This window comes from Chaetodon trifascialis, chromosome 10 (assembly GCF_039877785.1).
Source record: "Chaetodon trifascialis isolate fChaTrf1 chromosome 10, fChaTrf1.hap1, whole genome shotgun sequence".
Taxonomy (NCBI): domain Eukaryota; kingdom Metazoa; phylum Chordata; class Actinopteri; order Chaetodontiformes; family Chaetodontidae; genus Chaetodon; species Chaetodon trifascialis.
Window position 1 is genome coordinate 16,349,370 of NC_092065.1, and position 14,407 is coordinate 16,363,776.

Consider the following 14,407-nt stretch of genomic DNA (forward strand, 5'->3'; position numbering starts at 1 on the left):
TAACATCCCCAGTTCGATTCCATCCAGGACCGTTTGCGGCATGTCCACTTTCTCCACCTTTGTTTCCTGCCACATTTTAATCTCGAATAAAGCAAAGAAAAATGCCCCAAAAGGACTTTTGAAAAGTATTCAAAGAATTACTTTGTCTTACTAGGATGAGAAAACTGGAAGCGAAGACCAGAGTACAGGACTCAGGCTTTTATTTATCTTTTATTACTGTAAACTGCGGCAAAACACTGGACAGTTGGTCTGTCACCTGTTGGTTGTCGCCGTTTGCATGTGCGTCACTATGGGAACCTAAAAGCAGGAAATGGAATGTATCAGCTAGATACCGGAAGTAGGCGATGCTAAAGTAACCATAGTTAGTTGTCCAGTAGTTCGGTGGGTGACTGTTTGCTATTTTTAAGAGACGAATGTTTTAAAATGGGCGCCACAGCAAGTCAACTTGGGAAGGATTTACTCTCAGAATACCAAGTAAGTGCCAAAAGTCAAAGCAAAGAAAAGTCAATATTAGCTGTATCGTTAACTAAGTGGCTAAAGTTGAGAGCGTTGTTGTTACGCCCCATAATAGCCAAGGATCACATAATAGCTATCTTAGCCTACTTTTTAATGCAAAATAAATCCATTAAACCATGTCAACAGAAGTGATTGTCCGTGTTTGTAGTATTTCCTCTACGTTTAACTAAACGTAATGTTAATGACAGCTTCGTTGAGCTACAACTTGTTATAATGTTCGAGAAGATACCGAAAGCTAATGCCATGAGTTAAACCACTGATGAAAAGGAAGTCAAAGTTCTCCAGTTCGGAAAACAGCACTGTTTCATGCAACTATTGCCACTCTAATAATGCTCACTTTTACTTTCAGGAGCTGACATTCTTGACAAAACAAGAAATTCTTCTGTGAGTGATCGGCTGCATGCCACATTCTAAACATGTTACTAGTTTTAAAAGAAGCATATTAATCATCCAGCACTGCTAATTGTGATCCATGGTTAAGCTTTTTTGTTTGTTTGTTTGTTTGTTTAGTGCTCATAAGAGATTCTCCGAACTGCTCACGAGAGATGAGAAAGACCTCCCAAATACCAGAGTACCAATGGAGAGGATTCTGACTCTGCCGGAGCTCAAGGTGAAAAGCTATTTGATAGTAAATCAGAGGAAATGTGGTGTTATGTGGACTGCACAGTGCATGTTCTCACTGTGTGACCAGGATTGCCCTTTGCAGTGTGTTCTTGAGGAAGTGCTTCAGGTACTGATTATCTGTACTGACCCTTGTACTTGTTCCTGTCACAGTCCAATCCTTTCAGGAACAGAATCTGCCATGTATTCTCAACCTCTGAACAGAAAGATGGAAGCCTCACATTTGAGGACTTTCTGGACCTCTTGAGTGCCTTCAGCGACTCTGCTACTCTGGAAATCAAATCCCACTATGCATTCCGTATATTTGGTAAATAAGTTAGTAAAAATTGAGCTGGTCATAAACTATACATGTAAGACTACCAATCTGTGTTATTTAAGCATATTCATGTTTTCAGACTTTGACGATGATGGAACTCTTGATTGTGGTGATCTGGAGAAGCTGGTTAACTGCCTGACTGGTGAGACGGATGACACAAGACTAACAACCGAAGAAATGAGACAGCTCATCAACAACGTGAGTTCACTGAGACGTCGGCTCTTTGGAGCAAGAAACGCTGGATGGTTAAAACAGCTTGTGGTTGCAGGTTGGTACACTGGTGTGTCAGCTAGCTTAACACTTGCTCCCTTTGTTCTGTAGATTCTCGAAGAGTCAGACATTGACAAGGATGGAACCGTCAACCTCTCAGAGTTTCAGCATGTCATCTCAAGGTCGCCAGATTTTGTCAGGTGATTGAAACGTAATTGCCGCTATCACCGATATGTACTTTACTCATCCCAATTTTGCTCACTCTAACCGCTTTTATCATGTTTTGATTTCTCCACAGTTCTTTCAAAATTGTGCTGTGAAGACCTCTAGTGGCCTGTGGAAATGCACCACCCTTTAACTCTCATGATGGTGTTTAATTTTTAATCACAGTTTTAAATATTTGCCTTAAATTATATTAACCCATGGATTCTGCCTTAACTCCTTTGTCGTTTGTGAAATATAAAACCTGTGAATTTTTTTTAAATTTCTGTACAGAAAATTAAAAATATTTCCAAAAACTACTCTACTAAATTTATAATGTGTCTTTTTTTTTTTCTACAGATAATGAAGAACTTACATATATTACTAAATACATTTAAAGGACCAGTGTGTAGGATTTAGTGGCATCTAGCAGTGAGGGTGCTGACTGCAAACAGCTTCACCTCACCCTTCCCCTTTCAAACGTGTAGGAAAACCTATGGTTGCTGCTAAAAATGTGAATGATACTCTCTAGAGCCAGTGATTGGTGGGTCTGTTCTGACATGGCAGTGCATAACTAACGTTATTTTCATTTGATCACACACCAATGAAAACATAGTTAAGGATATCATATTCCACTTAAGCCAGTGGTCCTTTAATTCAAAGTCTTGTATTTGTTGTGATAATTTACACTTCCTAGGATGGTGTCCAAAGTTCAGTGTCCATGTTTGGCATTCTATAATGTTTTTGGAACTACTTCCTCCTCGACGACAGCAGCAAAAGTGTTCCACGGCCCGCACACTACATCAACCACACGCATCTGCTGCTCCATGAAAAACTCCACATGTTGGGGCTCGTCTGAGCTGATTAAAGTCTGTTGTCCAAGTTGGCCATAGTCACCTGAAGTTGAAACAGAAGGATAAGTTGAATGCTTAAGTTGTTCACTAAGTTTACTGGTTAACAAAGATTTACAGTAACACATTTACAACAGATCAAACTACAAATTCCACCTTACCCCATCCCCAAGTGTAGAGGTCACCTGTGGCTGAAATGAGACAATAAGAGATGACAATGTCATTGACTTGCCAATGTGCCTAAATATCCACCTAAACTCAAGTGATGTTTCTTACTTGTTACTGCAGCTGTGTGGCGGGAGCCACAGCTTACTGTCCTGATTTCACATGATGGAGTGATATCCAGCAGAGCCGGGAATGCCTGGATCGATATGAATACCTCTTCATGTTTCTCTCCCGCTTGTGGCTCTGCAGCGTGAAATGCATCTTGGCAAGGTGCTCCTGTTCATTGGAATCAGTGTTGCAGTTAATACTACTAACTACATCTTAAAAGGTCCAGTGTGTAGGATTTAGGGGATCAGATGGCAGAAATGCAACATGATATTCGCAGTTAGGTTTCATGAATGTATAATGACCTGAAAATAAGAATAGTAGTATTATTTTCAGCTGGCTGCACTCTGCAAACTTACCACTAGATTCCTCTAAATCCTAAACACTGGTCCTTTCAATAACTCCTATGAGCAGCATACCTGATTTATCCAATTACAGTTAGGGGGTGGAACAACCATGAATAATTTCAAGCCTTTTCCATAAACATTTAAATAGCGTGTTAAGTTGGAAATACTTTGAAATATCAACTGTAGCTCACCCAGTACAATGGAGCTTGATGGCATTTAGTTTATTGTGCTTAAAGTGTCAAAAATGCATTCTTTACAGGTACAGTCAAGTCCTAATGGTACGGTGAACATTAGTCTTGTGGACTATGTATCCTTTATAGATGCTGTAGAAATGTTTATATTGAAGCATGCAGAGTCATCAATCATATATACCACACAAAGAACAATGTAGTTGAGTGCGGTGTAAGGGGGTGAGGTCCACATCAGCTAATTACACATTGTATATGGACTGCTGAAAGAAGAAATATAAGTTTGAATGTACAGAAATGTCCCTTTACTGTCCCTCTCAAAAGGTTTGATTTGATTAAATAAAACAGACTTACCTGCTTGTTCGCTACGCTCCTGCTGCTGTTCTTTCCTCAGACCTCGTGATGGAAGTCCAAGCTGACCACTTTCATTCCAGCCCCATACATAAAGGTCACCCCCGTCTGAAGAAAAGGTCACTTGAGCTCAATTTTTTTCCTCCTCAAGTTGAGGATATAACCCTTTTCACTGCCAACATCTTGTATGACATTTACCACTAATGCAGGCAGAGTGCCAGCCTCCTGTAGCTACACAGCTCATGGGCATCCCCCACAGCGCCTCCACAGCCCTGGGCTCCTCCTCAGAGGTGAGACCTCCGTGCCCCAACTGACCATGGCTGCCAAATGAACACAATGCAAACAATCAAGACATGCATGGGGGTGTTATTGCACACATTCTCAGTTAAGTCATATGTGTGAGTATTAGACCTACCTGCCCAGTCCCCAGGTGTACACAGCTCCAGAGGCACTGAGAAGGATGGCATGCTCTGCACCCAGCGCCAGGCTCTTGGCTTTCAAGTGTGGTGATAAGGAGTGGTAGAAGGGCGCTTTTGGGGTTATGTGACCCCCTGGGACCAGAGGGAGATTCAAAGGGGGTTCTGGAAAGCAATCAATTTAGCCAATTAGCCAATTATCACGACATACTTCCAGTAGCTCTTAACACAGTTTGGGATGTACATTACCAGAGCCCTCTGCTTTTATTTCCATGCTCCATGATGGAGTCTTCTCTTCCTTCTGCAGATCCCAGGACTCAATTCTGTCTGGGAGGGCGAGGGTCAAGTACGATTCACTGATGAAGGCGTCTTTACAGCCACGGCTCCCTTTCAGAGAAATAACACAGGGCTCGCTGGCTGCCCCGAAACCTGCCAGGCACACACAGCTGTCACCTGACAGAGGGACACCGAGAGAAATACGTGAGTTAATAGCTAAATAAAGACTGTGATATCTAATTATATTGCTACTAATACGGCTGTAGAAGCAGAGATGTTAATGTTTAATTTCTCATGAACTTACCATCCAAATGCAAAGATGCTCTTCGACTCCAACTTGCTCTAATTTGACTGTCTCTCTTCAAGCAGCAGTCGCGTCCAGCTAGCTCTGTGGGGATAATCACTTTGACGTCCTGCGCAGCGTCGCTACACTCTTTTCCTTTAATTAACTTCTCATGGACGTATATCTGTCCAAACGCGTTGAAGCCAAACCCGAACCACCGCATTGGAAAGTCCAAACCTCTGTGCAGTGTCTCATGAAAGCGCAGCTGATCCTTGCGACGCAGTTGTCCGCAAAGTTTCAACACTGGTGTAGCTTTAGCGCGCAGTTGTATTGCGCATGCGCAACAGTACTGCAGCACAACGACTAGACAGTGAAGGAGAGTGAACGCAGCAGAGGCGACAATCTAATTCGGGTACAGGTTTTATTTTTCTGCCCATGTGTTCAGTCAAAATTAGGAAACGACCATTCATACAAGACACTGGGAATGCAGTGCAGTGCCAATAATAGTGACGATAAACATTAAAAAAAAACAAAACAAACAAAAAAAAAATCACACAATAATGTGACTGGCATGTTTGTGTTTGCTGTAGTTTAGGGCAAAAATATAAGAATGAATACAGTAGTGTATAAAAGGGAAAATAAAGACAAATTATTGTGGGGAATAATGGTGACACAAATAAAAACATTTGCAAAAGTCAAGGAATGACAATCTTTAGCAAAGAATGTATAGAGTGGCCTTATTGTGGAACAGAGAGTATAATTAAGACAAATACAATCAGTGGAAATGCAAAGCTCACTTGTCACAAAACACCTCTGTGAGTATCAGCTGGTATTTATTTAATACCTGACTTCAATCTTCAATTGTTTTTTTAATTGCTTTTCAGTTTTTGGTTAGGACACAAGCATTTCAGGACTAGCTTGTACACATCCACACCCCAACTGATTTCCTGCAAAGGTGAAATGACTTCACTGGTCCCACATAACACTTGAAGCACTTTGACATTGCCAGGAGGCAGGTCCACACGCTGCAGCTGTGTTTTCAGGGTTCAGTTCCTTTGCCCTTTTCCCTCCCGTCCCTGGTCTTGATGATGCCATACTCCACAGCCTTGTCCAGACAGTTCTGAGCAACCTTAGAAACAGCTTCCGGTGTGCCCTCTCCTCCTTTTGCCAAGACGGACAGAATCTCCAGAGCTTCACTCTCCATCAGCGTCTCAGCCAGACTCTTCTCTGCCTGCATCATGTTCTGAACTATGACCACGCCGCGGTGACGCAGGTCAGATATTTCACTGAGCAACAGTGCCTGAACAATCTCTAGCCAGTGGGTCGTCTGAGAAGAGGGGACGACAGGGAGTCATGTGAGCTAAAATAGAAAAATGACTCATTGTAGTGTGTGTCAGTACTGAGCTGATGGATATGTGCTTACTGTTCCGGGGATTCGGGGACAGAGCTCAGGCTGCTCAGCGGTCAGCATGGCCAGAGTTCCTGCAGCAGCTTTCCGCAGCCTCTCGTCCTCCTCTCCACTGTAGAGCACCAGGAGCTTCAGGCGATCGTTCCCTGTGGCCAGATACAGCTTCTGCACCTGAGGACACACCAAACAGCCAACGCTCTCAAAGTTAACTTTTCAACATATTTGTGCCATACAATCATCTGTGAATATATGTCTTACCTCTGTGCTTAAAACCAAATTGCACATGCACTCTGTGGCAGAAGCTCGGACCAGGTCATGCTCCTCAAACATATAGCCTTCGATTTTTGGGACCGCCTTCTCCTTTATGATCTTTTGTCTGTGAAAGAACATCAACACAAGCAGGCACTCTGAACACCGATACAAAACTGTGATGTCAGACTAAAAGATGCACTATAAAAGGAAGTAGACTCGAGAACAGAGACAGTCAAGTGTGAAGCTTTGGCCTTATAATCCAAGAACGATAAAAAAAATGAATAAAATAACGGCAAGATGTTTGCCTATACACTGAAGGGACGCTGTCTCAGCTATTTAAGAGCAGTATTAACACTGTGACAGCTTTGAAAAATGTAATTTAAAATGCAGTACACATTGAAATTCTTTAATACTGGACCTGCCTTCCTTATAATATCCCCTATGTTTAACCAAGAAAATCAGGTACTACATATCTGAAATGTTGTTCCTTCCTATGAAGAAAGCAGGCTTATCAAATGTACTGAAGAAAAACAAAAGAATTAAAACTGAGGTCTGGTTTCTGCAAAGAAGTTCCAATATTTGTATCATGTCCCACCACAACTGACTGTTTTGTGCGTGTATTCTTAGGAGAGATTGCCCTCTAGTGGCCAACCTGAGTCTCTCACTGATGCCGGCCAGGTTGGTGAGAGCCATGAGTGCCTCGAAGTTCTGCAGCAAGGTGCACTCAAGACTCAGAAGACTGACGAGGGGGCGCACTGTCTCGTAGATCTGACAACAAAGAGTGAGACAAGGTTAAACAATAAAAATACTTTGATTTTTTTTTACTGAATAGGCTTTTTACAAGATGCACTGCTCACCCTTTCTCCTGGGAAGGCAATCTCTGGGTTAGATGTGATGGTTATTTTTGCCAGGGCTTGTGCTGCTTTGATTTTACCTACATCTGTGTTGTCGGATGCCAGTGGGATCAAAGCCTGCGTAGGAGAACCGTAAACATAGGTCACGCAAACCTCCTAAAGCAAGGTGTTTCAATCAGTGTGCAGACTAAACTAACTATATTTATCATAGCGCTCTACCTTTCCTCCACCCTGTGCCACCACTGTGCCTCTGTCTTCCTGCCGTTCCACCAAAGCCAAGAAGACCCTGCCATGAGAAATGGCATTAATAGAAGATCTGCAGAAAGAACAGTGAGTGGGTGGGACTTACTGTCACTTTCCTACCTGGCAATAGACTCTCTGCAGGACTGGGTGAGGGCAGGACTCTCCTGTTTAACCATACACACCAACGCAGACACCACACCAGCCTCCAGCAGCTTCACCAGTCTTTTCTCCACATAGGAAGGTGCATCCTGACGCACAAAAAGACACACGGGTTCATGTGAATCTGCAAAGGGGTAGAGCTACTGTGCAATATTTAAAAAATATATTGTGTGATGTTAGCTGATGTCAGCATTTTAACGGTACCTTGGGGTGCTCCTCGGGCACATGCTGCTTTGCATACTTGGCCAGCTCCACCATCTGTGGGTCTGGCTTCTCCACATCATAGCTGTTGGTGCAATTCACTAATGTGGAGCCCACAGCAAAGAGTACTGTCTTATCCTCAGACTGCAGGAGCACAAAAGGAAATCCCCAAAAAACAAGGCTGTCAAAGGAATCCAATCAACCACTACAAAAAACCTGCAGTTACAATCATAAGTCAAACCTTTGCCAGTTGGCACATTGCCAGGAGAGCGTTCTTATCTTCCACTAAGTCTTCCTTCACATCAGCATCAAAGGTGAGGTAGGCGAGGCCTTCCACAGACCACCGGCGGGAGGCTGGGGGCAGAGACTCATTACACAGCCACCTAAAAGAGGAAGAGACACAGCTTTCCTCGTATTTCAAATCCAAGAAACCACTCCTCATCTTTTGTTTTTCATTAAGTTATGCAACAATTTGGATTAGGAATAACACATTTCTCTTAATCTGTCTGCGGCTAAAGGCCTCAACACAGGCAAACATACTTTCTGCACTGCTTGGAGAGCTTTAGCGTGGATCCCTCTGCAAACTGCTTCATGCTGAAATCTGTCCCTCCTGCTGATCCAAGCTTGCACAAACCCTGTGTAATAACCATCAGAAACCGCAGTTCATTCATCTTTATTTAGAGATGCTCTCTTCTCCAACTGTCCAAAATAGATACACTTGCTTGTGCTGCGGCGCTTACCACCAGGGCTCTCACACGTATCCTGTCATTCTCGCTCTTCTTGTAAAGGTCCTTCAGAAGTGCCACACCATTGGCTGTGATGAAAGAGGCTCTCTTGGCCTTGCCTGCAGCATGGATGAGAGCCTCCACCGCTACCTGCTGGTGAATTACATCTTCGGAGGCGCACAGGGAAATCACCGCATCAATCATCCCTGACATTTCCAGAGTTCTGTTACCCACGTCGCTCGGTCCTTGAAGGAGCACTGATACCGTCTGGATTGCTCGCAGCTTGGCATCGAGGCCAGATCGGCTAAAGTGTTGCCTAACCAGAAAAACATCAGCTAGAACATTAGTGAAAGAATGCCATTATTCGACTCATGGCCTGTAATGAGTTACAGTTATTGCAGCTGGAGTGACAAAACGTTTCGGTGGTCAACTCACTGTACATATTCTTCACAGAGTTTGTTGAAGTTCTCCCTCTCTTTGTCGCTCTTTAGGTCATCGTAAAGTTTGCTAAGCAAGACAGAGCAGCTCATGTGGGAGTTGTCTGTGAGAGGCGGTCCCTCTGAGAGCTCAGGGACCGTCCCGGCCACCTCCAGGATTTTCTTCAGGCCTGCGGGAGGACAAGGAGTTGATTAATCTGTCTGTGGCAACGGCAGATAAAACTGGTGACAGAGGCCACAGGCACATTTCATTTGACATTGAAAACATAGAGTAAACACCTCCTTCTCCTGCCATGGTAGTGCAACTATAATGAAAAACTGAATCAGGTACGTTTGGCAGGTCTCTGTCTGTGTCATATCCATCATAGCAGAGGAATGTGAGAAATTCTGTGTGCAGATGTGTTTCATACCCTGGTCGATCACCCATAATGTGAGGGAGTTGTCTGGGTTTTTCAAGGACTTGCGGGGAACTTGTTTGACCAGGAGGTTGATGGCGCTGTCTCTGCCCGGCCCTGACACAGTAGATGCTGGCATCATTTCCAAGAGGTGGCGCATCATTGAGCGTAGCTCCTTGGAGGGTTCTGAGTCAAATTCATACAGTTAATTAGCGTTGAAAGCACAGGGCAGAAAGTTGATACACAAACAAAAATCATTTGTTATAGGTCAACTTTCATGTGGAGCCAACTCCAAATATAAATATGATCATAGTCCAAACTCACCAGGAAGTATGGCTTCATCTTTGCCTCTGATCTCTCTTTTCATGCCCTCCGTCAGAGCCTCAAACATCACCTGCAGCAGGTGGCAGGCAGCCAGAGACACAGTGGAGGCTCCTGATCCCATTACTGCACACAGCTGCTCCATTCCCAACTCATTCACTATGGCCATAGCCTGGGAATTAAACAGTAAATGTCAGCAGTAAAAAGCAGAAAAGCAGCTGATGAGAGTTACTTGCATTATGAACACAGTCTCTTGACAGACAAGGATGTAAATATATGGCAGCATCTGCTGATAAACTGTGCTACAACACTCAACAATGAGTGGAAACAGAAATGCACAGAAATTAAAAGAATTTTTAATCACTGTTTTCTAAAAAAGAAAACACAAGTTTGTATGCCAGTTAAAAAAGGGACTTTAAAGACAATGTAAAGGCTACTTCAGAGGGAATTGTCACACTTACTCTGGACTGATGCCCGGTGCACAACCCAACCAGGGTCCTCAGCGCAGAAAGGACAACATCCTCCTGCTTTGAGTGAAGAAGTTTCTGAATCAGCCTCACTCCGTCATTACGGAAGATCTGCTCAGCTCCGGCATCTTCTCGAGATAATACCACTAGATTCTGAGCAGCCTGGAATTAAACCGTGGACCATGTTATTTTGGTGCAAAACAACTTTACAGAAGGTACAATGAATAACAATTAAACACATAATGTATAGTGCATTTCACTTCACTTTGTCTGCCTGCCTTCTGAGCTACCCTTACCTTTTGTCGATCCGAGTCATTTGCAGATGCATCTAAGAGGAGGGAGAACATTTGCTGCACACGAGCATCCGTGGAGTTTAGTTGCATTGACTACACAGTAAAGAAAAAAAATGTAATTAGCAACAGTTTCATCAGGCTCCTGTTTTAAATTAAAAAGAAACCTCAATGATCTTCATTCACATAATTAAAAAAACAAAACACATCACCTTCTGCTGGATCTGTGCTCCCAACTGTCTGAGCAGATCCTGGAAGGCTTTGTTTTTGGGCTCCAGCTGGGCACACCTCTGAGCGTCCAGAAAGGCCTGGTCAAGCCGGCTGAGTTTCTGGAAAGCCTGAGCTCTGCGGAACCTGGCTTTCACATCACCCGGGTCATTATCAAGAGCTGACGAGTGACAGACATGACACGTTCAATATAACTGTGTACATACATCAGTAAATCTTAATAGAGTGTTAGTTCATGCAGTATAGTACAAAGATTTAACTTTGACATGAAATGTGAACTGTACAATCTTCGAATAGCTGTAAACAGTTACTTTCACCAAAGATAAGATGGTTGGTGGATGTACATGTGTTGAAAGTGGTTCTCAACCAAGCTGTTAACCAAAGGGACAACTCATCATGAGTACTTCTGTTGTGTGTGAAAAAGCTGCTGCTGAGTCCCCGTAAGCACCCCAAACTAAATGTCAGTCAGGATCCTGGTTTGGGATAAATTACATCCCATATGTCCAAACCTCAGCAGGAGACAAAAATCTATCTGGACGGACAGATTGCAATCAAGGTAAAAGCAGGCTTATTTGCGTATTTAGGTGATGTGTTGTTTTAGGTTTCAAACTACGTATATCTGTACTCAGTGATCTTTGAACTTTAAACTTCCTCGACTGCGACTCATCCCACCTTTGGAAGCATCTGCCTCTGCCTTTTTGTAGTCCTCGAGTTTCAGATAGCATGCAGAGCGGTTGCGGTACAGGACGGCACTGTCTGCTTGTTTGTCACTCAGTTTTAACGCTTTGGTGTAACAGCACACGGCGCCCTGCATGTCTCCTGCCTTGAAAAGGGCGTTCCCCTCCTCCTTCAGGGCTGCAGGGTCCTGGGTTAAAGAGGAAAAAGTTCGCATCAAGGGCTCAGGACGACAGGCTACGAGTACATGTATTTGGATGAATTCTGCAAAGCTAAAAGGGCTATGGAGCTACCTGCTGTTACCTTACCTTTTCTTTTTCGCTCACGCTCATCCTGAAGGTGCTACAAACAATACAACGTTGCTTTATACAGTGAATATGTAGTAATACTATTCTACTTGGTCACAAACGCGGCTAACTTCAGCCAAACATGTTACATCTCGCTCCGCTTCCGGGTGTCCGTAGCACGTTGATGACGTTGAAGTAACAGCCCCGCCCCTCTCCCCACGCTGTATTACCATATAAGGAAGAGAGGCGCCAGAGCATCTCTGTTTCCATCTCTGCTTTATTTGGTTACATTTTCATTCTGTGGCTTTCTGCAGTCCACACAGACACTGAGTTTTATCCAACTGTTTTAATAATGAAATAAGAGGGGTGCTCAAACCCTGTAATGCAAGTTTCTGATGCATTCAGCCATGGGAAGTATTTTAATGTTTCATGTGGTCTAATTGCCTAATGTTTATGTTAGAATGCTTAGTGCTACCATTTACTTGTAGCCAAATCCATTCATTAACAACATATTTAACATTTACAATTGCAGACTTGATGGATAAAAAGAACTTCGTTAATGACACTGATGGCTCATTAGAAACTGAAAAACTCATCTATTGATGGATTACCATCAGCACTGTTAACAGAAAGAATAAATTCTGGTCAAAGGGATTTTTTTTTTTTTTTTTTTTTTTTTTTTACACAACCTTCTAATTCAACAGTTGTTCTTATCAATAATTTATAGTCAAGCTATAAAGTATCATAAAAAAGTTGTCCCATGTTTGTTTACATTTATGGTTTCAGCGGCCAAAAACGACTACATACTACTGGATTGTCTGCCCAAGTCTTGATTTTACTGGATAAAATATACAATCATACAGCACTACAAACATACAACACTAATACAATAAAAACATAAATCCACCAATTTCACATTCATTTGATACAAACCTAGACTGACCAACACAGCAGGTCTTATGTATGTTAAACTTTATACAATAAAGTAACTCGCTACAAATGTCAGACATGTACAGCAGAGTGAAAACCGCAAATACTTGCTTCTGAAATGCAGTACAGTAGAATATAAGGTTGTACAAAATGCAAATGTTTTAATGCAGTGCCTACATCAAAATGATACTAATGTACACATAAGTAAATTTGAAGGGGGTGGATTCATTTTTTATGAATGGTGACAAACGAAAAAAGTAAGTTTCTGTCACTTTTGGGGCAAAACTAAAAATGACACACTGTATTTTGAGTCTTGACATATGAGTTTCAAAATGTGCATTCACAACAGTGTCCCCTTTCAGGTCAAAACTACAAAAGGAAGTGCCCTGGTATGGTATTTCCTGCATCATTCACCTGGGAACAATCGTTTACCAGGACAGCAAAGCGCCATCATTGTTTTTCCTCTGCTGCTGTGGAGACGAGGTGGTTCCCTCAGGACTTTGCGCTCAGGTGCCCCTGTTAAGACTCTCATATTACCAGGGCAGCTTTGTGACTTGAAAAGAATATCTAGTATGGGCAGTTGGTGTATCTTTCCTAAGGCCTGGGCTTGTTGTGAGATCTCATACATACCAGATCCACAGGAGATCCACAAGGCTCAGTGACAGCACCAGGGACTCTAAAGAGAAGAGCTCCACTCTGAAATCAAAATCAAAACCAGCTGTGCAAACATTTGTTCCTCATCTTTGTTGTGTGAGGGATTATGCTTTCAGAAGAGAAATCTATCATTGCTTGTGTACTTTTTGGTGCTGAACCTATTTTTAAGTCTAGAAATAACACATTTTGAATAGTTTTGTGGATCCCACGAAAGGTTACCAGTCTCTGCTGGTTAGAGCCAAAACCAGAACAGCACCATCTGTTCCTGTCATAGCCCACGCTATTAATTATTGAAGTGTCAGCTAAGTTCCTGTTTCCATAAACACATAGAGTTTCTGAGTGATCCATTAAAAGAACACAACAATGTGACTCACCAGCAAGGCATTATTCCATGTTCCTCACTGGGCTTCTCAGGTGTCGTTTACCTGCACAATGTGGTCAGGCTGGCATTCAGCTTTGCACTGATGATATACGCAGCACTGCTTGAGCCCCTTTGTCTGAAGGCATATGGCTCAGACAGGGAGCTAGCCAGTCCAGGGGTCACAGTAGTCCTTCTACAGTAACATATGGTGAAGTGACTTTACATAAGCCTCAAAAGCACACTCTACATCCATTTTTTAAAGCTCTGTATCTAGGATGGGAAAGTTAGTGGTGCCTGAGAGATACATCCAGTAATTGACCTCCACTGTGGTTTAAACAAGGTATTATCCCACTCTCATTTGGACATATTCAGTATACAGTCCATTGGATTGCAGAAATTGTTATCCATATTTTTCCTCAATAATTAAATTAAAATATTTTTTTTCCTCTCAAAATCTGCCATTGCAATAGCCCACTCAGTGCACAAGGGGCGAGAAATACTTATTTTCTGGATTCACACTCTTTGTATATGCATATGTATATATACATATATGTATGTATAAATATACATTAATAAGAAAGTTCTTTACTTCAAAAGGCATATCAGTTTGTTTTTGAGAAAATTTAGATTTGTTAGCATAGCATCAGTTTTTTAGGGTAGCAAAACCTATAAAT

General features: G+C 42.6%; 3 protein-coding genes across 5 annotated transcripts; 1 reads left to right on the forward strand and 2 right to left on the reverse strand.

Moving 5' to 3' along the window:
* The first annotated feature begins 334 nt into the window (after positions 1–334).
* LOC139337729 (calcium and integrin-binding protein 1-like) lies at positions 335–2,184 on the forward strand. Its single transcript, XM_070972462.1, has 7 exons — positions 335–474; positions 866–900; positions 1,027–1,126; positions 1,291–1,444; positions 1,533–1,651; positions 1,775–1,863; positions 1,962–2,184. Exons 1-7 carry the CDS (start codon positions 424–426, stop codon positions 1,981–1,983), a joined length of 570 nt encoding a protein of 189 aa, XP_070828563.1. The 5' UTR covers positions 335–423; the 3' UTR covers positions 1,984–2,184.
* Positions 2,185–2,471: 287 nt separating this feature from the next.
* On the reverse strand, positions 2,472–5,172 carry LOC139337768 (RCC1 domain-containing protein 1-like). Of its 3 annotated transcripts, none has more exons than XM_070972511.1 (8): positions 4,868–5,172; positions 4,537–4,740; positions 4,287–4,452; positions 4,070–4,191; positions 3,875–3,979; positions 2,992–3,123; positions 2,877–2,906; positions 2,472–2,761 (listed from the first exon to the last, which is right to left on the reverse strand). In XM_070972511.1, the coding sequence occupies exons 1-8, from the start codon at positions 5,067–5,069 to the stop codon at positions 2,598–2,600; spliced, it is 1,125 nt and encodes a 374-aa protein (XP_070828612.1). In that variant the 5' UTR covers positions 5,070–5,172; the 3' UTR covers positions 2,472–2,597. The 3 variants fall into 3 exon arrangements, 2 of the variants coding, with proteins under 2 accessions (XP_070828612.1, XP_070828611.1); XM_070972510.1 differs by having other exon boundaries at positions 2,992–3,156; XR_011602542.1 differs by having other exon boundaries at positions 2,648–2,761; positions 2,877–3,123.
* An 81-nt stretch (positions 5,173–5,253) lies between these two features.
* Positions 5,254–11,963, reverse strand: unc45a (unc-45 myosin chaperone A). The gene is made up of 19 exons (XM_070972509.1): positions 11,810–11,963; positions 11,499–11,691; positions 10,811–10,986; positions 10,605–10,694; positions 10,303–10,470; positions 9,845–10,013; positions 9,536–9,706; positions 9,124–9,295; positions 8,704–9,004; positions 8,504–8,598; positions 8,205–8,346; positions 7,967–8,107; positions 7,724–7,851; positions 7,580–7,646; positions 7,364–7,477; positions 7,159–7,274; positions 6,513–6,630; positions 6,270–6,425; positions 5,254–6,173 (listed from the first exon to the last, which is right to left on the reverse strand). Exons 1-19 carry the CDS (start codon positions 11,831–11,833, stop codon positions 5,886–5,888), a joined length of 2,829 nt encoding a protein of 942 aa, XP_070828610.1. The 5' UTR covers positions 11,834–11,963; the 3' UTR covers positions 5,254–5,885.
* Between the last annotated feature and the right edge of the window lie 2,444 nt (positions 11,964–14,407).

Coding starts and splice junctions, on each gene's coding strand:
- LOC139337768 (XM_070972510.1), bottom strand. CDS start 5,069: ATGCGGTGGTTCGGGTTTGGCTTCAACGCGTTTGGACAGATATACGTC. Junction 4,741..4,867: donor AGCATCTTTGCATTTGGATG/GTAAGTTCATGA, acceptor TCCCTCTGTCAG/GTGACAGCTGTGTGTGCCTG. Junction 3,980..4,069: donor GCACTCTGCCTGCATTAGTG/GTAAATGTCATA, acceptor CCTTTTCTTCAG/ACGGGGGTGACCTTTATGTA.
- unc45a (XM_070972509.1), bottom strand. CDS start 11,833: ATGAGCGTGAGCGAAAAAGAAAAG. Junction 10,471..10,604: donor ATGACTCGGATCGACAAAAG/GTAAGGGTAGCT, acceptor GTTTAATTCCAG/GCTGCTCAGAATCTAGTGGT. Junction 8,347..8,503: donor CTCTCCAAGCAGTGCAGAAA/GTATGTTTGCCT, acceptor TTCCTCTTTTAG/GTGGCTGTGTAATGAGTCTC.
- LOC139337729 (XM_070972462.1), top strand. CDS start 424: ATGGGCGCCACAGCAAGTCAACTTGGGAAGGATTTACTCTCAGAATAC. Junction 475..865: donor ATTTACTCTCAGAATACCAA/GTAAGTGCCAAA, acceptor TTTTACTTTCAG/GAGCTGACATTCTTGACAAA. Junction 901..1,026: donor ACAAAACAAGAAATTCTTCT/GTGAGTGATCGG, acceptor TTGTTTGTTTAG/TGCTCATAAGAGATTCTCCG.